Source organism: Apteryx mantelli, chromosome 1, assembly GCF_036417845.1.
Source record: "Apteryx mantelli isolate bAptMan1 chromosome 1, bAptMan1.hap1, whole genome shotgun sequence".
Taxonomy (NCBI): Eukaryota; Metazoa; Chordata; class Aves; order Apterygiformes; family Apterygidae; genus Apteryx; species Apteryx mantelli.
The window spans coordinates 161,482,249-161,509,090 of NC_089978.1; the positions used below are offsets into that span (position 1 = coordinate 161,482,249).

Consider the following 26,842-nt stretch of genomic DNA (forward strand, 5'->3'; position numbering starts at 1 on the left):
ATATGAACTCTCCTTGTGTTTGAAACACTTTCTGTTGATATATTACGGTAATTCTTAGTCAAATTTGACTAATCTCCTTTCCTTGGGAGAATAAAATCATCTTGCTAAAATCCCCTTATTCCCTTCCCCCAAACTTAAACTTTGGCATACCCTATCTAGAGACTTTGCTTCAGGATAGTGGTAGTCAGAAAGGTATTTTTGCAATAAAATTTCATATGCTTGATTTATTTGTTATGAAATATGAAGGTAAATATGTGTGAAAGTTTGCAAATTCCAAACGTCTAGTTATATTTTATTATTTACATAGATACGCAGCTTTTAGAATAACACTACATCATGTCAGTAATGACTGAATGGGATGTGTAATTCTGTTGTCTCCTGCTTTTTACATTGCACATATATATATATTTTTTTAATAAATCAAGAGCAGTGCTGAGTTTGGCTGTATTCAATCTGGTATTTCTTAGTAAGTGCTGAAGGTGGTAGCTGGGAAATGACTGAATGCTTTCAACTGTTGGTTTCTGATCTCCAGATGCTTATACTGTTCTTAATGCTGGGGGGTTTTGAAACGCAGAAATCTTTAGCCATTACTCCAGCTCCTAGAATGGAGTAACACCTTCCCATACTGGTTACAGATACTCTTGAGCTGATACAACTAGGTAAACACAGTTCTTGAGAGCTCTCCTTCCCCTTTTCCCTTTCCGGGGCCTGCACTGATGTGCCACCACGCAGTGAGGGTTTTTACCAGTCTGCGTCTTCCGTTATGCTTCAAAGTGGTGCGTAGAGAGAATTAGCAGATATGATTTGAGACACTTCCAAGTCTCAAATATTTATAACATTTACAATCTTTATCGGTTGCTGATGACACCATCGAAACACCTGTGTGCAGACAGAGGGAGGACTGAAGCAGTACCTGCATGTATAGCAGTGTGTCTGCACAGCATGTGATAAAAGTTCAGGAGCTCCTTCCTTGCTAGGATGGATATAGCAGTACGTGATGCTGGAAGTACCGCCCTTCTGTTCAAAAGGGTTCTCTGTAGGGTTTCCAGACTGATTGCCCTGAAAGCCCAAACACTTTTTTCCAGAACCCACGATTCCCAGATTGTTTCAAATTTCACTTGTCCACAACACTTTCTTCTGCATTAAGGTAAATAAATGCTAACTGTAAATATTGTTGTTTTTTTAATTCCTTCAGGGAGCCTTTGGAAGCATATATCTATTTTGGTCCTGTGTATTACCAGAAACTAAAGCACATGGTGTTGGATAAAATGCATGCGAGAGCTCGAGGACCCAGAGCAGTGCTTACCAGGTATTGTTATAGACTAAATGCAAAAAGTACTTAGTGTACACTGAGAAGTGTGCTCAGCAGACAGAGGGGTACAAAACAAAGTTTGTTTACCTTTTGATACTTGAAACGAAATGCTGTTAGCTTTTAATACACTGTTAAAGAGCAAAAGCTGTCACAGTAGACTGTGGTAAAAGATTGTTTTGAATGACCAGACATGTTCCATGTGGTCCAAAACTGAGTTTGCTTCTCTGCATTTTGTTGGCAGTTGTTAAAAATATCACTTATTGATTCTTGGTGTATGCTCTGGCCCTCTCCTGTCAAATTGCTCATTATCATAGGTGTTTTAGGAGGGTTTTTTTTTTTCCTTTAACAGTAGTACTTTTACAAAATCAGGGATGGGTAGAAAGAAAAACTTCCTTTTAATATTTCAGCATTCTTTGGTACTGATCAGTTAATGTGGCCCATGCCTTCACCTGTTAAGGCAGAGCAAGCTCATTGGCTCCAGTATGGTGCAAACAAACATTAAAATGATGTGTGTCCCTGGTATGCTTGCACTTTGCCATGCAGACTCTTCCATTCAACTCTCAAAACCTGATTTTCTGAAGGAGCTTTAGAGTTGTATGTGCCAGTCCACAGTTCTCATCCAATTCTGTTCAGGAGAATTGCCCTTTCACACTAAAAGTGCAAAATTTACACAGAAGGCAACAATAAATCTCCATTTTTGTTTATCCAGTTAAAGATATAGCCTCAGTTCCTTCAGAGTCATGATCATTGCACTAAGCCTGAACTTGGCTTTCATCTTCAATAAAAAGGTTGATTAACAGGTTAATGTTTTCTGGTGTCAAATTCTGAAGTCAAGCAGGTATGGTATTCTCTAAGAAAGATAGGTGTTACTCCTGTCTCTGGACCTTTGAGGCATCTGAAATATTCTGCTTTCGTTGATGTTACTTACCTTTTCTCCTTAAAGCCAAAACAACTTTTTGGCTGTGAGCTCTATGGTTGCTTGCACTGTTGTTCTAAATTGCCAACGTTCCTGGCTCACAAGAAAGAGTTCAGTGGCACAGACTTTGCTTTGAGGAGGCTTCTAGTGGATCACTTTGTCTCCCTCTCTCCATCACAGTAGGATTATTTGCATTATCTCTAAATCTTGCGAAAAAGTCAGTTGGCAGCTAGTCTTGAATATTCTGTCAAAGATTATTCTAAATTTCCTTTGTTTTTCTGGACTATCATGTACACCTGTTGCATGGTGCTACTCTTCTTTTTGACTTGTTCATGTAAATTTATGATCCATCCCTTTTGTTCTGTCTTTGACATGTATGCACAAGGTCATGTCTATCTTGTCCTTCCCTATAATAAGGATGATTTATATTAATAACTTTTCTTCAAATCATAATTTACTTTTTATGTCTCTGTGGTCCTGTGCTGATCCACTTCTCTTGCCTTGTCTGTCTGTATAACAAGTTAGAAAGGCTGTTCCCTTAATAGGTGTAGCTTCCAGTTTTGTTGGTGCACTATTAGAGAATGGAGGGACAGTGCCAGTCTCCGCTGTACCTGATAGAGAAGTATCTTTCCTCTCTTGCTTTTCATCACCTATTTCCTATGTCCTTTGGCTTTCGAACCACATGTTTTCTCTAGGATAGATTGAAGTTGTCTCACACTTTCCAAGGAAGTAAATAATAATCAATGGTTGAACTGTGAGAGAAAGCATGAGAAGTTTTTGTAATTCTTGTCTGGACTTTCCACCAACAACTTTAAGAAGAACAAGCATAGCACAGCTGCTTGCCAATTTCAAAAATAAATGATAATCCCAATTAATTGGCTGACTGCTCCATTTTTTGTTCTTCAGTGCATTAGTCATAGTATTGGCCCTTCATATGAAAATGAAAACTTGCCATCTCAGCTAACAGTGCACACAGTTAGTTTAATGGAGCTGCTAGCTTATCCAAATCTCTTGATCTGCTTTCATATTGCCTCCCCAGCTTCTTCTCAACTGCTTAGAGCTGTTGAATTTAAATGAAACCTAAATCCCAAGTCAAGGTAATGCTAGTATGTAAAGGTGAAAGTGGTATGATTTCCCCCACCCTGTACTTTCTTTAAATTCTTTGTTCCAGCCAGTAGCATCATGCTTCATAGCCAGGGCTCTTTATTTGACTTTGAGGAAAGCTAGTGAATGTTTAATTTATGGTGCTTCTTGACTAATCTTTTATGAATTCTCTTTTTTCCTCCTCAACTAATTAAACTTTTGTTACTGCCATTGCCTCTTCTGAGAGCATCTGCTTTGCCAGCTTTCATATTCACTATTGTTTTATCATCCACCACACTTCCTGGAGAGTAGACTGTCTCTAACAATTTTTTGATTTTAAAAGTAATCCTGTAACAACGTCCACTGTGGGATTTAGCAGTTATTGTCTTGAAATGCATTTTATCATATATCAAGTGTACTTCACCTAACAGAGCAAAGCTATCTTTCAATCTTGAATAAGGCAGAAGACTTGAGTCCTTTGAACAGCACTGGTTCTAAATATTGTTCTGATTAAAACAAGACTTTGTAGTATTGGAAAGCAGCACTCTGTCAACACAGTCAAAAAATGACCAGATGTCACCCTCTGAACTGGGGTTTGTTGAATTGAATGCAGTACTTAATTTTATTTTGCCAGGAGTAGTCCATAATTAATTTAAAACTTGTTTCTATAGATGATGTTGCCCAGATCTACAGTCCTGCTAAATCTCTCTAATAAGTAAACTGCTTTTAGTTTTTCTTACAGGAGATCAATATAAGCTCTTCTGTTTGTTCTCTGCATGAGTAGCTGTTGCAATGGTTGTGGTCAGAATTGCCTCCTGCGTGTCTTCTGAGCTTATCAGATGTGCCAGTTCCTGTCGTACTACAAGGAAATGATGTGGTGATGCTGGTCAGGGCTCTCTGGGCTCTGGGATTGTGGGAGCATAGTGCTTCCTCCTCCTGTCGCACAGGGCTTTTCTAGGTAGCATCCCACCTTTTGGAGATCAGCATTTCAGCCAAAGACTCTTTTTGGAGCTTAGCTACTGACTTTCCATAACAGGCACAAAGGAGTTCTGCTGAGTCCTACAAGGACTGCTCTTACTCATGGGGGTAGACTGTGTTTCCCTCCACTGGCCAATGAAACAGGAACAAGGCCATAAGTTCAACCCACTGTTCTTCCAGAAAATGCAGCATTAGTGCCAATAAATTCTTAATGTGTTTAAAATCACTGAAGTTAATTGCTTTATTCTTTTTCTACATGCAACAGTTAAATAGTATCAATATCACATGGCCTTAGTTTTTTATGTAAAGAAGCAGTTTTATTTAGCATTCAAGAATTTTAAGATCTTTTTATCTTTTCTTTTTTTTTTGAAATATGAAAAATATATGGGTTCTAAGATGTTCCCAAACTTATTTAAGAGTCTATGGTTTTTTTGTCTTCAGTATGTTATGTTTAGAATAAAGAATGGAAGTAGTTGCCCAGGGCAACAGCTACAGTGTAAGTGTGTATAGAGGAAAAGGGAAAACACAAATGGTTTATAAATACTGTTTTAACATTTTAAACAGTCTTTGGAGTGAGGAATTTTTAAACTCATGTGAGCTGGCCAAAAATTCCATAGACTTAGGGACCATAAGATAGAATCTTTTCAAAGGCCTAACCTCAGTATTGAAATTTTTAACACTTTAGAAAACTACTTTTTGGGGAAGGAGTTTTTTGTTGTTGTTGTTTTTAGTGAGGTCATTTTGACACTTAGGAGCTGAAGGCTGATTTTTTTTTTCTCGAGGGTTTTTAATGAGATTTCAGCTGCCTTAGAAATCTTCATCCCGTATGTGTTGGAACATCCATGGAATATCAACTCTTCAAGGGCTGGAGGCAAAAGCCCATATTTTTTCCAAGAGATTTTACCTTCCCTTAGTTGGATTGAGACTTTATTTGGGGATCACATTTTTTAAGCTATTTTGGAATTTCATCTTATGGAACAGCACCTGGTGACACTTTTGAAAGCAGACTTGTGCATTTAATTAATATTACAGAAGTCAATTGGTAGAAGGAACTTGGGCACTTCTAACATTGCAGCAGATGTCTGTATCTTTGGAGGCCTCCAATGCTTCTAAAATCTGCCTCTTGAGTCTTCACAAAATAAACTGCATTCACCACAGGGTTAGTCCTTTAAAGCAATGTCTGACCAATGATGGTGCCATCAGCCGTGTGGGGGAGGACTAGGGAGTTTAATCAGGATGTAAACAACTTCTATCCATTCCCCTGACAGGGAGAAAAATAGAAGGTAACATGTATGAAAAGGGCTATTTGAATTGCAAGCAGATTAGTTCTGTAGGTTCCATAGTTTTATAGGTTCCAATGAGGTCAGAGTAAAAAAAAAAACAACAAAAAAAAAACCAAAAAAACCCAACCCTCTTTCCCCCCAAAAATACAAATACAACTTGCATCTTTAGAAAGTCAGTTTGGTCTGGTGTATTTTTTTTACACTTGTTACAAAAGATTATTAGATGTTGAAGGTTTTTAAAATCCTGTTCTCTGTGAGTTGTAAAAAGTTTGCAAAACTCAGTATATTTAGTAAGTTTAGCAAATATGGTAGTTTGAAATACTATAAACAAAATATGCTGTGAAAGCTATGGCCCAGGTCCATCATTAGATACTCTAGGTGCTTTACGCTGCTCCAGGTACCAAAACAGGACATAAACTTTGGGTTTCACTGGCCAGTGAAGCCACTTATGATTACTAATACCAATTTTTATTTCTTCTGTCTGCTGTCATGCTTCAGTATATAAGGACTGAAGTATTTAATAAAATGCATGCAATATGTTCATGCTTCAGGAATTTAAGATTTTTTTTGTTTCACGGTTCACTTTGTAATATTTGCCACCTAAATATTGCTACACTGTGCTAGTACATGAGAGCAAAGTGAATGCTGGCTATACAACAAAGTCAAACAGCAGTGTGACAAGTAAGAACATTTAAAGTTTTAACGTTGTGACCAACGAAATCAAAAGATTGGCTTAAATAGTCATAGTATTGTTAAAAAATAAAATGTACCTTGGCTTTTTATCTCAAAATCTTCAGTGTCTGCTTATATTCCTTTGTTGAAGTTTTCCTGTAGTACCATGAGGACAAGAAGTCTTTTCCAGAAAAGAAATGAGACTTTAATTTGTTTTGAGGACCTACAGAACCAGAAAAGTTTACAACACTGAAATCAATCTCCTAACCATCGAACAGGCATTAAAAAAATAAACTACAAAAGTGATATTTTTTAAAAAATGTGTAGAACTTGAATAATGAATTAGTAATCGCACACTGGAAAAGGGAGCAATTCATCATGCTAACTACTTGGGTTCTGCTTTGTTTTGATACTCTCTCACAGATCGAATATGGTCCTACTTTATCAACTTAGTCTTACTTAGTTGCAGTTCAACTGAAAACATTCATTAACCACTGAATATTGTTTCATTTAGTTAGCAAAAGAATATGAATGTCTCACCAAAACAGAGTACCAAATATGTATCCAGGTATCTGGTTACTAGATACAATTGCGTTCTTGGATACTCTCTTTTGTTTTCACTTATTCAGGTGTATTCTATAATGTAAAGAGTTGTGGCCCTGACACTGCAGGTGTGACTCTCAGAACTGCATCATACTGCTAGTGCAGGAGCAAAGATTTATTGCTTAAACTTGAATAATATATTTGCAAGAACAGCAACACTGGTTTGTGGATCGTTCTTGTCCATTGATACTATACTATTCCTACAATTTGAAGGAAGGTATTCCTAGAATTGTAGAACATATGTTCAGGAATATTTACTGTATTTTTCAAATCCTTATTTCAAAGGCAGCCCACTGAAGGTCGATCCCGTGATGGTGGTTTGCGTCTTGGAGAGATGGAACGAGATTGTTTAATAGGTTATGGAGCCAGCATGCTTTTACTGGAGAGACTGATGATTTCAAGTGATGCCTTTGAAGTGGATGTTTGTGGGCAGTGTGGCTTGCTGGGATACTCTGGCTGGTAAGTTGTCTAATTGTAATGCTTTTTGTAAATCATGGTGTCCCCTCCTCACTTTGTGCATGTGGCATGTTTCATATGTGTTCATACTTTCAAGAAAGCCCGTGAGTCTAAGGTGTGTAAAGCAAACTGACACAGAGTAAATGTGCCTCTGTTTTAAGAGAACTGTACCCTTGGTTATAGTGCTTCTCAGCTTTGAAGTGCCCTTCAGGTACTAGTTGACAATCCCATGTACCTTAATCAAAACCAATGTCAAAATTCAAAAATGATATTTGGGGAACTAGTGACCAGAGGCAGAGTTCTGTTATTGCTGTATTCCTTTTGGTCTGATTGAGCTTGAGACTAAAGCGAGTTTGTAGTTGATGGACTAGGTATCTCTCCTGATGTGGGGAACAGGTGTTGTCTTCCGCAGCCAACTATGCTTGTGGGAAGGGTTACCTCTGCTTTGCCTCTTGCCCCCCTTCCCATCCCTGCAGGGGATTAGCAAACCCCTGGAGTAGCCTGCTGGTGCTGCTTATAGGTAATATTCCCTAATCCACCTCAGGCAGAGTGAATCATGTCCATTTAAACTGCTCAAGTCACCGTGCCAATTTTGCCAGGGCCCAGTTAAGTAGCACTGGTGCAAATTGTTCCATCAGCATTTTGCTGGGGCCATGACCTCTGTGCAAAAGGCAGTGATAAACAGCTGGGACCAGTAACCTTTGCTGGACTGTCCAGCTAACTCAATAATAAAGAATGCCCCAGGCTTGAACTAAAGTGAGGTTTCAGCCAATGTAGGATGAAATTTGGACTTTCTGGTCTCAGTCAGCTCCCAAGTGTCAACACCTCATTCTACAATTGTTGGCAGTTCAATAACTCCAGGCCAGCACTGGGATGAACCTTTATTTCCTAGAGGCTTAGCCACATCAAGTTGATGTGCCAACTTAACTCACTAATTAAAACTGCCACAACTCCACTGGTGTGGAAACACCCCTAAATCAATGCGAGTGTATTAAATGGATGTAGCCTAACTTAATTACAGACCAGTTTACAGTACGTTTAATGTCTAAGATGGACTTGGATGAGTTTGTGTTAACATGCCCTGCTACACTGATCTAGTGCTGAAATGTGTGTATATGCATAAACTTTTGCAGGCAAGTGCAGCCTTGCTCTGACTCCTTTTCAGACCATCTGGAAGCAGGCTGGCCCCAAACAAGGAGCTTAGTGGCTTCACTTGATCTAGTGAGCCCTGCCCTCACAACAGATTCTTGCTGTACTGCAAATCTCCACAGTCAGAGTATATTCTAGATCACGACTGCCTTTTCTTATGAGTCCTTTCTCACTCAGGATGTGTCAATGGGAGCACAACACTGTTTTAACTGCAGTGACACAGCTTTTGGTCTGGGGCTGGCTGGTGTCCAGCAAACTAAAAACGCACAGCAGAGCAAACTTAACTAAAGCCTTGTCCTTTAAACTGGAGCTAATTGGTCTGGGGACAAAGGCTGTGAGGCAGGACAATGAAGGGAAACTCCTAGTTGCCAGTTGTAGGTAGCTACAGTATAGCTACAGTGAAGATTGATATCTACTATTATTGTGTGTCACTAACCAAACTTAAAGCTTTTTGTTGATACAAAAGATGTTATGTATGTATTTTTAAGTGGAACAGATATCTTTGTAGGGATGTTCCACTTTTTATGAAGGATTTGGAAAAGTGTCTGTCTTTCCATGTTTTTCCTACTGTGCTGTGTAGTTTAGCTTTTTTATTTTTTTAATGCTTCTTCAGGCTTTTTTCAAATTATTTTAGTCAGCAGCTCATGTACTTGGCTACAAAGACTTTGCTCACTGTAGTTCTACCTATCTTCTCCAGCCCTCCCACAAACTTTAACAGTTACTGTTTTCTGCACTGGAAACATGCAGAAAACATGCTTTCCTAAGCAGCAGACTTAGCTGTTACTTTGCAGAGTCTCTGCAGCTGTGGTATGCCTCCACTGCTCAGATACAGTTTGCTTCTTTGGGAATAAGATTTTCTTTTTCAGAGAAGTTATATCTAAAGTTTCTAGCTAAGAAAAAGACCTTCATGCACTACATTTTTCCGTGTGTGCAGCAACTCCTGTTTCTGTTTTAAAAATGCTTTCTTTCCTCCTTGAAGAGAGGAACCAAGCCTACTAAATGCTCCAGAGCTACTAGATGCTCCAAGCAGTGCTGTTGCCTCCACACTGCTTCTGTGCATGCCAGACATCCTGAATTCTTAATAGGTCTTGGTCTGGGTTTGTTGTGCAGGCACCTCCAGTGCCACATAGATCTTTTGAAGGCACTAGCAATCCATATGTATCCCACCAAATAAAGGATATCTTTGCAAAACATTCTTGTAAGATTTCTGGACCATATTTTCACCTGCAGTCAGAATGTAGATGGTTAAGAGCAAAGCCCGTGGTGTTAGACCTTATGTAGATGTACTAAATTTACCCAGTTAGGTTATGGGTACAATAATGACTGTATCTGCATCCATTCTAGGAATAATTGCATTAAAAATTAAGTGCACTGAACGTGAATGTACTTTCAGAAGTAATCAAGAAGGTCCATTTGTAAGCTTGTTCAGAGGTCAGCTAGTTTTTAAATATTACAAAGTTCCATTTGAAAATGAGGAAGTAATTTGAATGTGCATTTGAAGAAATCAAGTCCTGTGTTTGCTGTTCTAATAGCTGTGAGAGATCACACTATCTCCATACCATACAGATGCCTCAGTATGTTTTGTGTTTGTGGTTTCTTTTCAGAGGGAAATGTTCTCAGACTCCCTAAAGAGTGTTGCTGGCTCAGGTTTTTGCTCAAGTCTTTGTGGTGCCTGTAAAGCTGACAGATTATGTCTTTGCAGGACAGAAGTCACTCAAAGGAGAATTGGACTGTCCGCTGTGTTTGGCACAGGGAGATTACCTTCTTCTCTGGAGATCTTCCAGCCCCAACTAGAAAATCCTTCAAGTCTAAACTCTTAGTCAAAAAAAAGACTCATGGACTGGATGTGAGAACAGACAAAAACCCAGTCCTGCACATTATCTATTTTCGAAAAGGGGAAACTAGCTGTGTCAGTGTCCTTGAGTCTTCTGACATCAGAAATAGATTACTGGCTATCTAAGTCCAGGTTGGGCACAGATCTTCCTGTTATAGTTGCATGTGGAACCTCAAAAGGCTGAAGAGAGAGAGTGGGCAAGAAGAATGAGAGAAGAAAGCAACACGTCCTGCTTTCTAGTTCTCCAGCTGTGGTGTTCATAATCACATGTACACTGCTTTCTTTGACTGTTCCCCTCCCAAATGCCTTTTGCTTTGTAGTCATACAAAACAAGGAGCTCCTCTTGGAAGCATTAGACAGATGCACCAATCCTGTGCAACAGGACTTGAAAGAGAAACACCTGCCTGGCTGGAAATTCAGTTGGCTTCTGACCAACTGCCTTGTGCCCAAGAAACTAATCTCTAGACTAGCTAATGATATTGCCATCTTACTCTCTGTGGGTTCTAAACTAGTACTAAGCTTATCTGCTACAAACCAACTGCTTTTCTGTATAGTGGAAGCATGAAACTAGATGTCAAAACTATGCGGAGTTCATCAGGTCTAATATTATGGACTTTGCTCTTAACCATCTTCTCTCTACAGTAATTTTGAGATGCTATGTTCAAAGTTACCCTGTAGTTTGCTGGAAATACACCACTCTTACTAGAAGATAGGGAAGCTTGTTTGTGTGTTCTTTAAGGGGATGTTTTGTTTTAGCCACACAGAAAAACAGACCCGTGAAAGGGATAGGAATTTATAGGATACAAAGTTCCTGCAAGTTTTTTCAAGTTGACCTGGAGTGCCATGACTGAGGGAGGAAAAAAGCAGCAGTGTGAGCTCGTTATGAGTTACTCTAGTATTTATGGCAGATGAAAGACTAGAAAATTGGGAGGAGGAAGAAGAGAGAGAGATCCATTTATAGACACCTCAAAAGAACATTGTTTGAAACTTGCAGCATCTTGGATGTCAATACCAATGTATTAGGAGAGGCAGGAAATTGGGTTTTATTCACTTTGGTGCTTGGAGAGAGATTTTTTTCATGATACAATGAAGTATGCAAGTTAAAAGTTGGGCCTATTTTCAGCTTATCGATGTAAAAGTGACAGCTAACCTTTCTGGCCTTGGTCAGATCCTTCTTCTGAAGTTCATGACTTCTGACCAAAAATAATGTATCCTGTTTGTATGCTGAGAGCAGCAGCAGTTCTGTTCCCTATGGAGCAGAAGTGCAGGCAGTGGTAGGTAAACAAGTGGGTTAGCCAGGGGAGAGGCGAGGCCTACTCTGTATATCCCGCCACATTTGGTGATTTTTAGTTAGACATTGTCCTACTTGCTTTTAGGCAATTTTTTTTTTTTGAGTCCTGGTTTTCTTGAATGTGTATGCACTGTATGAAACAAGTGAGGCCTCTTTCTCACCTGAGTCTCTTACAGCTACTGCAATGCAAGTAACAGCTAATGGAAGTTGTCTGACAGAAAGGGCATACTTTAAGTCAAACAAGCAACCACTCTGTGTAATGCCCTGCATTAAAAATACTCTCATGCAGATGTGGCTTAATTTTTTGACAAGATCTTGGCTTTAGGAGCAGTTCTTAAAGATTTTCAGAGATCAGATGAGTGAGGGTACCTTGAAGAAAATTAGAAATTTGAAAATTAGAAATAGTATTAATTTTATTTTTAAAGTGTTGTTAATCAAAGTATTTCCTATTTTTGAAGTTTCTAACCAAGTTTAATCACTTTTTTAAAATAACTGTAAAAGAAACTTCTCTCAGACAGACATTTGTGCCAGACGTTCATGCAATTTAATGCTGTGAAAAGCTGTCTGATGTGTGAGAGTAATCAGTAATAGGTAGTTTCATCTAAGTGATATAATGTGCTGTGTCTATCATTAGCTGAAGGAAGTGGCCCTGTAATGAGCATCACAATAGAACCCAAGTCATTAGAGAAACTCAGAATTTCTAAACTGGCCTTTTCAGTGATTCTGGTATTTATAAGGCATTGCTGTGAGAAACCATTTAGTAACATATTGTTTGGTGACTAGCATTAAGGGCATTTGTCTGTGAGGAAGGGTTTATTTTCCTTAAGACAAGGATCTGGTGACAGGGTATGTTTTTCTGCAGGACAGTAACAGCACATCTTTGTTGGGGCCTGACATGGTTCTTCCACAGGGGAAGGGGACTGTTGTGGCAGCAACAGAACTTGTCCCAGTGAAAAAATACAATAAAAACTTACTGTGAGACATTATGGCAAATTCTTCCAACTTTCCTGTTGCACAAGCTGTTCAGTGGCAGGACTCCACTGAATGCAATGAGCAAGATTCGGTCCTTTTATGATGACAAGATGAGAGGTTAGTCAGATCCTTGGAGTCTGAGCATTTTAAAATCTGCAGGCAGAAAATTGTTCCCTCTGGTCCAGATTCAGCCCTGGTGCTGTCCAGTTTAGTAGCAAATCGAGGACCAAATGGAGTCCAAGTATTTCAATTTCTGTGATCTGTCTTTGACAGTGACTCTTGATTTGCACCTATAGTACCTTAACCTTTCTGGGTGATCACCCATCCAAGCACAATACTTTCCAAAACTGAGACAGGAAGTATACAGAAGAATGAGAAAAAAAGAAGGTGGAAAATTAACATTTGTAAGAAAGATTTTTAATTCCTTCTGTGTGTACATGGCATAAGAAATCAAATCGTTTAATGTAAGGAGTTGTTACTGCCAATGAATTTACCAGTCCTGGTACTAGAAAAATGACTGACTAGCCTGTCTTTTCCTTACATGGTCAAATTTGTATCTGTTTGACAAAGAAAACTCTCCCCCAGAATTCCAAGACTGTGTCATTATTTGAGTAAAGAGTGCAAAGAATATGGGCTGAAGCGGTTTTACTGGTTTCCCATCTTGACTGAAGCTTTGGCTGTTTGCACACAGGGACTTAAGGAGAGAGATGCCCCTTTCTGAGCTAGGAATATGAATTGATTTGGGGCAGTATGGTAGTAACAAATTAAATTGCATATGAGAACAAAATAAATAGGATCTTTCTTTCTTCCTGCCTCTTTTTTGTGACTATACATAAAATGAAATGTGGAACATTAACTATATTTTCAGAATACTTAATTCTCTTCATTCTTGTTATACAATGCTGAATCTTGTGTTGGCACTTGTGGGTGGCAAAGGGGGACTCAGTCCTACTAACTGCTGAGCATTGATTCTCCTCCAAGAAAAGCACAGGTTTAACATTAAGATCCTATTGACTTTGGTCAAATTATTTAAGGGCTTAAAGTTATGACTTGCTTAAGTGCTAAAACGTGTCTCAAGCACTCAGCGCCTTCTAGAACTGAGTCCAGTGTTTAAATGAAGGTGGAAAAATAAATCAGTGAATGGTGGCAACTGTTCTTTTCTGCAGAGCTTCATTTATGCATCAACTCTGACCTTCTTTTGGTTTGTTTCCGTAGGTGCCACTACTGCAAATCATCATGTCATGTGTCTTCTCTGCGCATACCTTATGCCTGTAAACTCTTATTCCAAGAACTGCAGTCAATGAACATCATACCTCGGCTAAAACTAGCCAAATATAATGAATGAGCAAGACGAAAAAGAGGGAAAAAATATTTTAAAGAAATTAAAATCCAGTGTATGTAACTGGAAGATATTTTGGTGAATGTGAATAAAACCTGAGTGGGTAGAAGGGAGATACAGGACACTTGAATGAAATCTTGCTTGTATCTTCTGCCTGTTTTAAGTTGACAGGTGAGACTGTCAGTAAGAGCAATCCTGAAGCCTTGATTGCCTGAGTAAACAGGATGTGTGGACATTGTGGAATAAGGCCATGGTCCAGCGAAGCACGTGCATAACTTTCAAACATGTGACAACCCCATGCTTGGTTTTAATAAATGCTTTGCTGGACAGCGGCTTGAGCTGAGGTTAAATGCACATCTTACTCATATAGGTTAAAATTATGTTTTCCAGACCAGTGGAATATGGAAGACTAATAAATGTTTTAAATAATACTGCCTGAATGTATGTGTTGATGGCTGTATAAGGATGGTAAAGACTTCTCATGATGTCTGAAACATTTTCTTATTCCTTAAGCATTTTGTTAAGACATTGTTAAAGCATTAAGATTTTGTTAAGTATTGCCTGGTTTAGATAAATGAAAGAATACTTTCTAGAGAACTTTAAATGGGTCATTTTGAGAGGGATTTGAATATGCAGGTGAAGGTGCATTTGTGTGAAAGCTCTGGTGTGATAATAGTACACCTTCATCTAAACAGATGCAGTTTCCATGAAGTTCAAGAGAGGTGACTGCATGTGCACTAAATGCAGGGTACAGCTTACAGATAACCATTCAATTCCAATTGTGTATAGTAGTTCTAGTAATATGCTGGCTCAAAGCCCTGAAAAGATAGGCTGCAAACACTACAGACACTGATGTACACTCTCCTAGGACTTAAAAAATTTTTTTAAATATGGGGCTAGCCACAGCTTTAAAAATATACTATAAAGAACAACCAATCCTCCACTGACAGTGAAGCAGGCTTGAATGACCTTAAAGAATTCAGAAAGGGAACAGCTGAACTTTTTATGAGATATAAGGCCTAAAGCTAAAGCAGTGGATGAACTAAGAGTTCACTTAGTACCCTAAAGATCACTTGAACCCTTACTCAGCCAAGCACATGGTTAACTCTTTAAGCACAGTTGTAGTCCCACTGAAGTCAAGATGACGTATGTGCATGTTCAGATGCTCTTTGGTTCCTCAAATGGCTGAATAGTGCATGCAAGTCCTGACACTATTTTTGCAGTCAGGTTGCTGCTGTTCTTTCTGCTTCTTATGCACAGATGTGTATCAGCCCTCAAGAATTAATGAATAGGTTTGCTTTTCAAGCTGCCATCAAAATGCTTAAACTAGTAGCTTTGTGTCTGGGCTTACAAATAAAGTCTGAAGGGGCAGACTTTAGTCCAGCTGCAAAAAAGGGAGAGTAATGACAACACACATACTTAGAACAGCACATTTGGATTGGGAAAAGCTCTTGAAGCATCCCTACCAGGATCTGAACAGCTCAGGGCTATTAATAAAGACTTAACAACAGAATTACGTACAGCAAAGATCGTCATTTGCAAACTACTGTTGCCAAACTGGAGAAAGAGGTTAAGCAAAAGCCCCCACCAAATTAATGAACTTTGCTTTGCTCCCTGAGACTGCCAAACTGAGGCTCAGGTGCACCACCAGAGGGAGTGAGCCTCAAAGGCTGCAGCCTACCAGTGGGAGAGAGTTTTGACCTCGATCCAGAAACTACCCTTAGGATAAGGTGTTCTTGCTAACTATGGTCTCCTAGGTTAGAAGGTCCGAGCTACAGCAAAGACTAATAGGTAAAATTATACCTGCAGAAATTTAAGTAGACACAGCAGAGATGATGAGGAGCAAAGGACTGTGCTCATGACTCATCCTGTTCAGAGAGCAGGTGTGTGTGCAACCCTGAAGGAGTAACCTTGCAGTTGTTTTACCTCAAGCTGATGAAAGGAGGGGAATAGCTTTTGAGTAGGTTTTGTGAGAGTTGGTAAAGGAAATCATCTGAGGTAGCTGAAGGTAAGGAAGAAAAGGGCAACCTTAGCAATGATGGACCTAGTAGAACACAGAAACTAGACATGTCTGGCAGTAAGTGAGGATCGTCCCCTCTGTACTATTCTGGTGATGTCTACATCAGTTTCAGTTGCACATTATTGCTGTCCTACCTAAGCCTGTGCATACACAGGAGGCACATATGAGTGCAGATTTGAGTTGAGACTCTGGCTTTTTACTGCCTGCCTCTCTTCAAGAGGCCACCTATGTTCCATCATAGTAGACACGTTCAAGTACTCTCTGGTATTAGCAATAGAATAAGCATTACAAAACCAGCAGAAGAAACTGGAAGAACAGTTATGGACTCCTGGAGTATGATGGTCAAAGTGGCAATTCAAGGAAGTAACCTATTGCAGCCAGAAGAAACAATAGCACACGGACTGAAGGGGTAAAATACATCCCCAGAACCCTGAAGTTATCACACTGCTTTGCTCTGGTGTGCCTCATCTTTGCCGTCCTTTGAATTATCCGCATATCCAAAAAAAAGAGATTTTACAGTGTTGAACCTGGCTACGTTATGCTAACTGATTTCCCCCTTCCCCTTTTCATAAAGTGAATGCTTTCATGCAGAGGTCTGATGTCAGCTAATGACTGTACTGCTGTAACTGGACTTTGCAAGAACAAGCCTGCCATGACAACTCTTTGTTTAATTGCTGAAAGAGATGTAATATTCTGAATAACACTTGACAATCTTAAGGCTTTAGCACAAGGAGCTGTGGCTAGAAAATTGCCATAAAGTTTTCATTCCATTCCCACTTCTTTATCTCTTGCTATTTAGTGTCCAGGAGAGGCTTTCTACCAGAAATGCTATTCAACATGACGGTTGCAAGCACAAGTCTCAGCTGAAATGCAGAATACAGCCCACTTTCTGAGATAAGCTAGAGGTGTGTTGCTGTTGGAAGAAATATCTAACTCCATATATTATGTTCAAGTTCCCATCTACTTGGTAGATAAAGAATTCAACAGTATTAAAAAGGTAGAAGTACTTACGGGCCTAGAATTCAGTACACAAGTCTATTATTCCATGACAAAACAATGGCATTAATTAAAAGCTACCCCTTCAAATACCATACATGTCTAGCCACACTGTTTTGTTGTGAGAAATAGAATCAAGCTAGGGAGGCTGCAGGAATGCTATAGGGCAGAACAACATAGGTCTTCTAGCCATTTCTGGAACCATGGGTTAGGTGAATCACTTGTTTAGAGTTCAGAAAAACAGCCTCATTTAGAGTTGCTTACATAACCCTCAAAAGCTTCTGACTTTTTTTTTTTTTTTTTAAAAGGTAAATGTTTCCAAACATAGGAACTAGAAAAGAAAACTATAAAGAAAAATGAAAACAGATTTTGGCTGATTTTGGCATTCAAAGAGGATATACTATGAAATATAGGCATCCTGAGATTTAATAATTTTAAGATGTTGAAAATAAAGGGCTCCCACTAAGCAAGACTGGTTTTGTTTGTAATGTCCATATCTTGTTAAGAGTTTTGCTGTATAAAGAAGCTTCAACATGCAGCAAGCAAAGTTGTTACTTGTTGCCTAAAAATGGAGGGAGGGGGAATCAATGCAAAACATAGATCCATGATGATGAGAAATTACTTTTAGGTCAGTTCTCTGGGTTTCCTTCTGGCAAATATAAAAAATATCTGTGGTTTGCAGCAAGATGCAGGTAAGTCATACCTAAAAACATTAAAAGACTGAAGTGTATTTCATTGGTTAGTGATAAGAAATGGCAAACAAATGAATAGTGCTTTGCATCTGAAAAATGGTTTGTAAGCCCCATTCAGAACACACTTGTAAGGTCTGTTTCTAAGTATAATTGTCATTGTACAGCTGCAAAACCAAAATAGAGGGGCTGGAAATTTTCTGTGCTTCCTGTCTCTTGAGGCTCTTAAAGGCCAGGACGGCCCTAGCGCCAGTGAGTACAAGCCCTGAGACAACCTACCTAGCTCCCACAGCAACCCACAGGAGCAGTGTGGGGGAGCTCCTCAGCTGTGTCCCAGTGCAAGTGTCTGGACTGTGGCACAGCGCTGGCTCAGCACTGCTGAGAAGCCCCTTCAGCCGGCCTCTCTTCCAGTTGGAACTGAGGATTGTTTTACAGCCCATTGCTGATTCAGAGGGGCCGTGGGGCACTTGATGAATTCCCTCCTCTGAAGAGGACGTGACTTGCCCAGGGCCACAGAAAGACTGTGCCAGAACTGGGATCAGGACTCTGCAGTCCCCAGGTGCCAGACACGTGCTTGCCTTAAAACTGAGCACTTCATCAAACCGTAAAATCCAGCCAGATGGTGACTCTTTGCTATTATCTGGACCAGTGCTGGGAGGCTTAATGTGTGCAGTGAAGATCTGGATCCCAGTTTCTGTTTCTAAGGCTCAGAAGCCCGGAAGATGGATCCATGTTTCAGATCTAAATGCTACTATAAACTTGAGTATGTTTAAACCCAAGTTCTGACTTCAGTCCATCCTTGTCATGAACAGCTATTGAAATATTTCAATATCAGCCTGGACCCACCAGTTGCATTGGTGTTCTTACTTTTGGAAGGGGTAGCAAGGTGCAGGAGTAAGAACTAGCTCATTTGTCAACCTTACTCTTCCATATGTTCATTGACCAGGTCAGACTCTCCTCTTCCAGGTAGCAGAGACTGCTGGAATCAGCCAATGGACCAGTTTTGCCTCTTAGCAAATATTTAAGAGTTCATCATATGGACCCAAGAGTCAAGTACATCTTCTTTGCCATACATACATATGAACATACGTCCCTAGGAACACCAGAACTCTGAGTTCAATCTCCAAACCCAGGTCAGAGCCAATGCAGGGACTTTTTGCAGTTGGAATTTTTTTTAAAAGCAGATTAAATAGCATCATCCCTGTCTGGAGGAAGTCAATGACAAAGATTGCTGGCTACTCTGCAAGTGAATTTGGGCCTTTGCTTCACCCTTCAGAAAAATCCTTTCCGAGTCTGTGAGCAGGCCATTGCTCTTTGTATTTTGCTGCTGGGGGGGGAGGGAGGGAAGCAACTACATATTTCTCCTAATTACAGTTACCCTTTATGTGTATATTTCATGAGGCAGGTACCAGTGTGGTGTTTGCAATGAGCCATGAATTTCTCTGTAATAGTTTCATTTTACATGTCTTCTCCCCCTCTTTAGTTCCAAATCAAAAGGAATTCGCTGCTAACAGCAGCAGCATCTTCGTCTTTCATTACCATGAGTTTTGGGGAACTACTTGCCCTAGCATATGCTTTACCATTCTAGCAGATGCACGGTAGCTACCATGTGCTCAGAGTTAACAAAATGAACAGCAAAATATTTATAAACAGAAAAATCACTCACAAACTTAGAAAAGAAATAAAACAATATTCTATGCAGTAAAGTTCTAGTATCTTGCTAAAATTACTTTCTAATAATGGAAATGGTTTTACCTTTTACTCCTAGTGAATTGGAAACTTAACTCTGCATTTGGGCCTCACCCAGTCAGTCACAGGCAGGCACTGAAGGTGATTCTCCGTGCTCCAGGCAGATCAAAAGAAACATTATCAGTCAGTCATCTAAAAGGATACCACAGCTTCACATCCAGTTGTTCTGCAGCTAAGATGCAGCCTGGGACGGATCTTTTCTGTGTCTGTTGTCTATAATAGCTTTTAAGGCTGGCTCTTCTTCCAGCACACAGTACAAATCCTCTGGTAACTAGTACCAGCCACACAGAACAAAAGCCAGCTCAATCCGGTGTAAGCTCAGAAATCAAGGACTGCTTGCCCTTTTCTCCTAATAAAGTCAGCAAGACTCTCCCATGCTGAGCGCTCTGGGCAGCAGCTCTGGATGCAGGAGTTCTTGCAGACTCCTGCGCATCCTGATACTACCCAAACCTACAGGACCAGAAATGTGAATTTCCATCCTCCATGCAGGTTGGAGCTGAACAGTGTGAGCAGGGTGTTTTCACTGGTCCCTTCTAGGAGCACTGGCACTGCAATTATCCGTGAACCTGAGAACTGGAGCTGAGCAGAAGTCCTTTCACAAGCATTAATAAAAGATGATCATTTAGGGCTGACTTACACTCCTCTTTCACAGGAATTGGCTTCAGACATGTCTACAGTTAAGTTGGGAAAGAGGGTGGACGGAAGTGTTTGTTCATTTTGAGAGAAGGAGGTTGCTGACTTAGGCAAGTAAGAAAACATGGAACCACTCACAGCCTACAGCCATTGATAAAATAATAAAACTGTCACTATATATCCAGCTGCTGCCAGCAATCTTACACTCTGTGCAGAGACATGGGATCCAAAAGGATCCTCTGAGTCACTGAACCCAGATCCCTGATACTCCATTTCACATGACCCCTTTCACAAGCCATTCACACTGGCTACCAAAATGAATGCAGTTTCTTTTCCCTGCTAATCTTAGTAAAAACTAGTCTAGAACTGCAGCCTAGAGTTCCCTTGGATATTTTAGCTAAATTAATAGATAACAGTTTATACCCTCTTGTTCCTGTGCTGACATTGTTCTTTTGTTCAAATAGCTCTTCTTATTCCTTGATGTTTACCCTCAAAATAATCATGTTAGAGACTAGTACTGCTGAACAGCCCTCAGGAGCTTATAGCAAGAAAGGTTTGCATGGTACCAGCCTGTTTGCAGAGTGAAAAACAGTGGAAACCTCCGTGTTTCTGAAAGTGCTCAAATTACCTGAGTGAAAAGTTGATATGAGCAGCAATATCTCCACTCTGCCTCTGCTTTGCTAAACCAGCTGCCTCTAAGGCAGGCTTTCTGTTCCCTTGATGAACCTGCTCTTCTGTCTACGCATCTGCACACATTTGTATTCATCTTTCTTGAACAAAAGGGACTAGAACTGCACATACTCTCCTAGATGGGGTAACACCACTCCCTTCTACGATAGCAACAGAGTCCCTCTCCACTAGAAACACTTCATCTGATGCAGTGTAAGGTTATGTTGGCTTTTTTAATGGCTTGTAGTTGTTCTGCACAGGAAAGAATCTGGAGTGAGGAGTCCTGATTGTAGAGTTTTGCATCCTTGCCAAGGCCTGCCCTTTATTCTGCATTAAATCAAATCCTACAGCCTACATTTTCAGAAAAGGCTGTGAACTTGCAGTGGTTCCATCTGTAAGCATCCAACTTGCAGCACATTCAATAAACCTGATTTTCACAGGAGGAGATGCCCCACACTTTCAGAAGAATCAAATCTTTTATATAGTGTCAAGTGGGATATCCACACGCACGATATGCTTTTTAAAAACATAAGCAAAAACCAAACAAATAACAATGACTGAGCTGTGGCAGTACACCAGAGCTATCTGACAAACTAAGGAGGGGATTAGGTAAGCAGGAAGACAACAGCATTGACATATTCCACAGGAACGTGAGGACAGGAACTAACCTGAGAGGCAGGGAGTAAGCAGACTGCAACAACAAGCACCTCTGGTCTAACAGAAGTGCCTGCTGCTGATCCTGTCCATGCATCATCACATATAGGGAATTTACATCTTTGCATCATGTTAAAGAGGAGACCAATGCTCTAGGCATCCAACCTGTGCATAATGATAGCTGAATCCCATCCTTATCATCATCCTAGAAAGAATATATCCCTGTGTTCACACATCCTGCATTTTTATTTCACTTTATCTCTGGGACATCAACAACACAGAAACAGTCCCTTCAATCTTTAAAATAGTAAAGGCTGATTTTCCACAAGCACAGAGTTGCACTAACCGAGACCCAACAGCTGTCACTGTAGGTGTTCAACACTTCCAGAAATCAGGCCCATGCCCAATGCTGCTCTCTTGCCTGCTGTGTAATATGAGTAAACACTTCCCTTCGTAAGGCACCACACACGAGTTCCTGCAGACCGGCACCTGGCCAGAGGTAGGTGTCTCAGCCTCTGTGCTGGGGTCTCTGACCATAACTACCTGCACGGCCAGGGCAGCTGCTAAGAGCCGTTTCTGGCATCAGCTCTGTTTACAGGCTGCTCTCCTCTCCCTACAGCCATGGTCAGCATTTTCTACCTTTTTAAAGTTAACACTGATTTCAAAATCCCTCAGAGAATGCCCCCTCCCCCCTGCCCCCAGTGGCCTTAATATTTACCCAGGATTCCTACTCCCCCACAGGGCCAATGCTTCTCCCACAGAAAAGTGCACCAGGCCTCGAAGGCTCTTCACCGCAGCTTCTCCTCAGGGCTCGTACGACTCCATGACAAAACTTTAGGAGAAAAGAGAAAAGGAAAAACCTCGGGGGGGGGGGGGAATGACCTCGGTTTGGCAGCTGCAATCAAAAATAACCTAACACATACCAAGGACCCCAGGGGCACTTCGCAGCGGAGTACGGCCTGTCACCCCCACTGTGGCAACGCCTCCAACTGTGGCGGCAGCGGGGCGGCCGGAGCGGGGCAGGTGCCCCGGCGAGGCCCGACGAGGGGCGGGGAGGCGGCGGCGGGCAGCGCCGGGGCGGGCGGCGAGTTGACATTTGGCGGCTGCGGGGAGGAGGCGGTCGGGAGCCTCCGCTGCCTGCTCCCCCCCGAGCCGCAGATCGCGCCGTCGAGGGGGCGAGCGGCGGCGGGACCCGCGCCTGGCTGCGCCCACCCCGTCCGGGCCCCGTCCCGTCCCGTCCCGTCCCGTCCCGTCCCGCCGGGGGCAGCGCACAGGTGCTCCGTCGGGCCCCGCGCCGCGGGGGCGCATCGTGGGCAGCGCCTCGCCGGGGCGGACACTCGGCTCGGTGACCTGCAGCTGCTCCTCCGGGCACGTTTTGGCAGCAGGCGACCCCGGGGAAGAGTTAGCGGGCCAATTCCTCCGCCTCGAGCTGAAGTGCCTTTCAACCACCGCCTGCCGCGGACTCCGTTTTTCCACGGCCCTCCGCCGGTATTATTTTTACCGGCCTCCTTTTCAGGCGCCCTGGGCTTCCCACGCCAAGGCTTGGACTCCGCCGGGCTGCGCCGCCGCCCCCCGCCCGGCACGGGGCCGCGCGGCCGCCCCGTCCCGTCCCGCCCCGTCCCGTCCCGCCCCGTCCGTCCCGTCCCGTCCCGTCCCGTCCCGGCGGGGGCCGCGGGAGCGCGGGGTGCCCGGGCCGGCGGGCGAGCGGCGGGGCTAGGCGCGGCGCTCCGCCGCCTCTCCCCGCCGGGCCCGGGGATGCGAGTGCGCTGCGAAGCGCTGGGTTTCTTGTTTAGCAGCCTCGCTGCTTGTTTTGCTGGTTTTTTTTTTTCCCCCAAAGGGGAGAGAGAAGCGGGGGGGAGTCTGGGTGTTGGGAGGGGAGAGGGGGAGAAGAGTGGAAAACGTTGGCTCTGTCCATGGTCAAAGTAATTCAGCTATAATCCCCCTTTCTCTTCCTCTCCTGGAGCTCTATTCATATTCTAATCACAGCTTTTCCTTCCCCAAACCAGCCACTTTTATCAGAGCCCTAGCTTTGCACTTTTACTTCCACTTCCAGCACATACAACCGCTTGCAGAATAAGCAACTTTTTCCAGCCCCGTCTCCCCCCCCCGCAATGTGCTAACCCTAAAAGGGAGCCTCGCATCCTTGGTCTAAAGCTGGAAGAGAGCGTTAGTTTGAAAATACACACTTTTGGCTCTCCATTTCTCATGGCAATCAGGACACCCCCCCCCCCCCCCGTTTACTTTCTCCGCAGTCCCATGTAAAGCTTTCCGGGCCAGGCGCTTGTCTTTGGCAGCCAGGCCGGTGGCAGGACTTGCCCCCAGCCTGCTCGGTGCCCCGGGGAGCAGGGAAACCCACGGCAGACTCTGCTGCCCATCTCAAACACCAGCATCGCTCGGCGAGACACTGGCAACTTCTCTCTCTCCCCCCCTACCCCCCTTCCCTACCCACACACATCGTCCTTTTCCCCCAATAAACTAAGCTTACAAGATATTTGGGAAGCTGTGCAGCTTCAAGCGCCATGTGCCCGCGGAGGATCCCAACCCCGAGCTCCCCGGGAGGAGGAGGGGAGCTTCGCGGAGCTGCACACACACCCCGAGCAGCCCCGAAAAGCACAGCCCCAAACCCCGCGCCTGTTTGAAGATCTAAGCCAATTTTGATCTCAGACTGTAATGAGCCAAAGGCTTTGGGTGGGGGCTGGGGGGGGGGAGGGAGGAGTGGAAAGGCCGCTGGAACTTTAAATAAGAAAAACGTTTCTAATGCCCTAATAGAAGAGGGAAGTCGAAGTGTTGGGATTGCGTAGATCTAAGGCCCCCCTTTTTGGAGGAAAGCTTTTCTTATTCAAAACAGCACCACAATGGGCTTCACATTGAGCCTTGCCACATCCCCATCTGAGTAGCAGCCATTCATCAGGCTGGCTGGCCTATCAATGACATTTCTCCCATCAGGGCTTCTATAAAATGATGCTTTTTCCCATGAAACATCCGCAAACATTTTGACGGGTCTGGCTTTGCCCTGCTGGATTACTGAGTGTCCCTCTCTCCCGGGCGCGCTCGCTCCCCTACTATCTTTCTCCGACCTTCCTCCCCACCCCCTCACCGCCACCCTTCTCCCTCTCTCCCCCCGCTCCTTCCTCTGTGTGCATCTTTGAGATAGGGGCTCTCCAAACCCCGGGACCTTGGGGCTCCCGTCCTGTCCATGGGAAGAGCATGCATTGTGGGTTACTGGAGGAACCCGATATGGACTCCACAGGTAAGTCCCCTCCCGGGGGCAGCGGGCTCCTCTCGCAGACCAGGGAAGACTTTTCAACTTGACAGTGATGACGGGGGAAACGCGGGCTGCGGCTCTGGGAGCGCAGTAAGTTAGCAGGCTCGTAGGCAAATGAGCACAGGCGTGTGCGAGGAGAGCAGGGTGCGTGGGGGGGCGAAGTGGCCGGCGGGGGGGAGCTGCTGCTCCTGCGCTGGAGCCCTGAGATTACACTTGCGGATGCGAGGGAGAAGAGGCTTTTTTTTTTTCTTTATTTCCTTTTTTTTCCTTTTTCCTCCATAGGCTGCCGGCCGGCAAACTAATTTCCTCTCTGCTTCTAATTTTAGGCGCTTGCTTAGATTTGAGTGGAGCCTTTCAGAGGGGCGAGAAAACAAGGTTTATTGAGGAACATGGTTGGTTAGTGCGAGCCCAGGACGGGGGTTGACTTGTCCCACAGGCAGAGCCGGGGCTGGGCAGCTTTGGAGGGGAGGAAGTTTGGGGTAGGTCCCCCCTCCCTTCCCCCCGCCGCCAAACGATGGCGTGGATGGCCCCGTACCCGGACGGGAAAAGGGCGGCTGCAACTCTCAGCAGCGGTGCTGCAAGCGGAGAGCAGCCCAGGCGGGAGGCGAGGGAGAGGGGCGCAGAGGAGGGGCCGCCCGCCCCGACGGCCGCCTCTGGCCCCGGCCCGGCCCGGCTCCCCGCGCTGGGGTCTCCGCGGACGGCAGGGCCCGGGCCTGCGTCTTCCCCCCTCTCCCCTCCTCTTAACGCCCGTGGTGCCTGCGCTGCCCGCTCCCCACGGCCCCGCTTTCCACCAGCCGTAAGCGCTAACGGAGGGCGCCCCGTCCTCAGCGCAGCCCCCGGCTGCAGCGGAGGGCAGGCAGCCACCAAAACGGCCTCTGCAATTTCATTTTATTTTATTAGCACAGGAAACTTAAACCCTCCGTTCCCGCCCCCACGGCCCGGCGTCTCCTAGGCAGACGCAGGTTGGGCCACAGCCCCGGGGGACGCTGCCCGCTCCCCCGGGAGCTGCCGGACCCGCGCCGGGATCGGGCTCCCCGCGCCTCCCCGACGGCCGCGGCCCGCCGCTCGCCGGGGCGCCCGCAGCTCCGTCGCGGCTCGCCTCGGGCTCCGAGGTCGCCGGGCCGGTGCAGCCGGGCGGCGCGGGCCGGGACCGGGACCCGGACCGGGGCCGGGGCGCGGGGCCGGGGAGCTGCGGCCTTCGAGCCGCCGCGGCCCCGCTTCGCCTCGCCGCCGCTCCCCGGCGGGCGGGCGGCCGGCCAGAAGGGCACCCCCCTCCCTCCCTCCCCGAGCAATTATTATTGCTTTTTTAATTTAAACACCTATTAAAAAAAAGAAAAGCTGCCGCTCCGCCGTGCCCGGGCTGCGTGGTGCCGGCGCGGAGGGCGAAGCGCAGCAGCCGCGCTCGGCCCCTCGCGGCGGCGAAACGAGCCTGTTTTGGGCCACGTTTACAGCCGGGGCCCCGGGACAAAACCGGCCCGTTTGGTGCGGGGGGAAAGTGCTCCGTGGGGAAGGAATCGTTGTGTTTCGGTCACAGCGTGCGCAGCAGCTACTCGGGTGTAAAACAAAGTTGCCCTTCTTTCCACGAGCACCGTTGGGACGGAGTTACGGCCACGGCGGGGAATTTCTCGTTCACGGGAGTAAGCGGCCGTTAAAGGAAAAAAAATAGTTAAAAAAACCCCACCCAAATCCCCCAGAATTTTCTAGCCGTGAGTTCACAGTAGTCCATCCTCAGGCAGAGCCTCCATACTACTCGTTCTTTGGATTCAGTATGGTTATAATAAATGGCAACATGATTGATTAAGATAATATTAATCGGAAAACACTTTAGTCTTGCTAAACAGATGGCAAGAAAAGTGGAGCTTTGCAGTTGTCTCATTCAGACACCTTAACCTCCCTTTCAGAGGACTTAATCCAATTAGCTTTTCTCCTGAGGTTCAGTTGTTATGTAAAGATCCTTTTGCATTGTGGAGAAATATGGCTTCATTGAAAAAAAATATATATCGGTCATGTTTTAATTTTCCCTTAACAGTTTTTCCCTAAAACAGCGTGATTAAAAAAAAAAATCACCTACGGCTCTAATTTTAAGGCGCGGGAATAACTGGGTTTATTTACCTCTACACAGCAGTCTCGTGTGCTTTCACCTAGTTTAGCTAATGCTCTGCTAGCCGAAAGAGCCGATGGGGAGTGACCCAGAGGGGTTGTCACCAAGCCTAAATCGATTCCTGGGCATTTGGGAGCATGGGGAAAAAACAAAAAACAAAAAAAGAAAGAAGAAAAAG

At 43.9% G+C, this 26,842-nt stretch overlaps 2 protein-coding genes across 4 annotated transcripts in view; both read left to right on the top strand.

Annotated features, from left to right (window-relative positions):
• The window catches only part of POLR3B (RNA polymerase III subunit B), an 89,436-nt gene extending 72,060 nt beyond the window's left edge, over window positions 1–17,376 (top strand). For all 3 annotated transcript variants that reach the window (XM_013947586.2, XM_067308758.1, XM_067308752.1), the window contains 3 exons: window positions 1,196–1,309; window positions 7,133–7,306; window positions 13,765–17,376. In XM_013947586.2, the coding sequence (XP_013803040.1) occupies window positions 1,196–1,309; window positions 7,133–7,306; window positions 13,765–13,894 (418 nt within the window). In that variant the 3' untranslated portion in view covers window positions 13,895–17,376. The remainder of the gene's footprint in view (window positions 1–1,195; window positions 1,310–7,132; window positions 7,307–13,764) is intronic.
• Window positions 17,377–24,535: 7,159 nt separating this feature from the next.
• Window positions 24,536–26,842, top strand: part of RFX4 (regulatory factor X4) — a 98,817-nt gene continuing 96,510 nt past the window's right edge. The window contains exon 1 of the mRNA XM_067295741.1: window positions 24,536–24,548. Within this exon, the coding sequence (XP_067151842.1) occupies window positions 24,536–24,548 (13 nt within the window). The remainder of the gene's footprint in view (window positions 24,549–26,842) is intronic.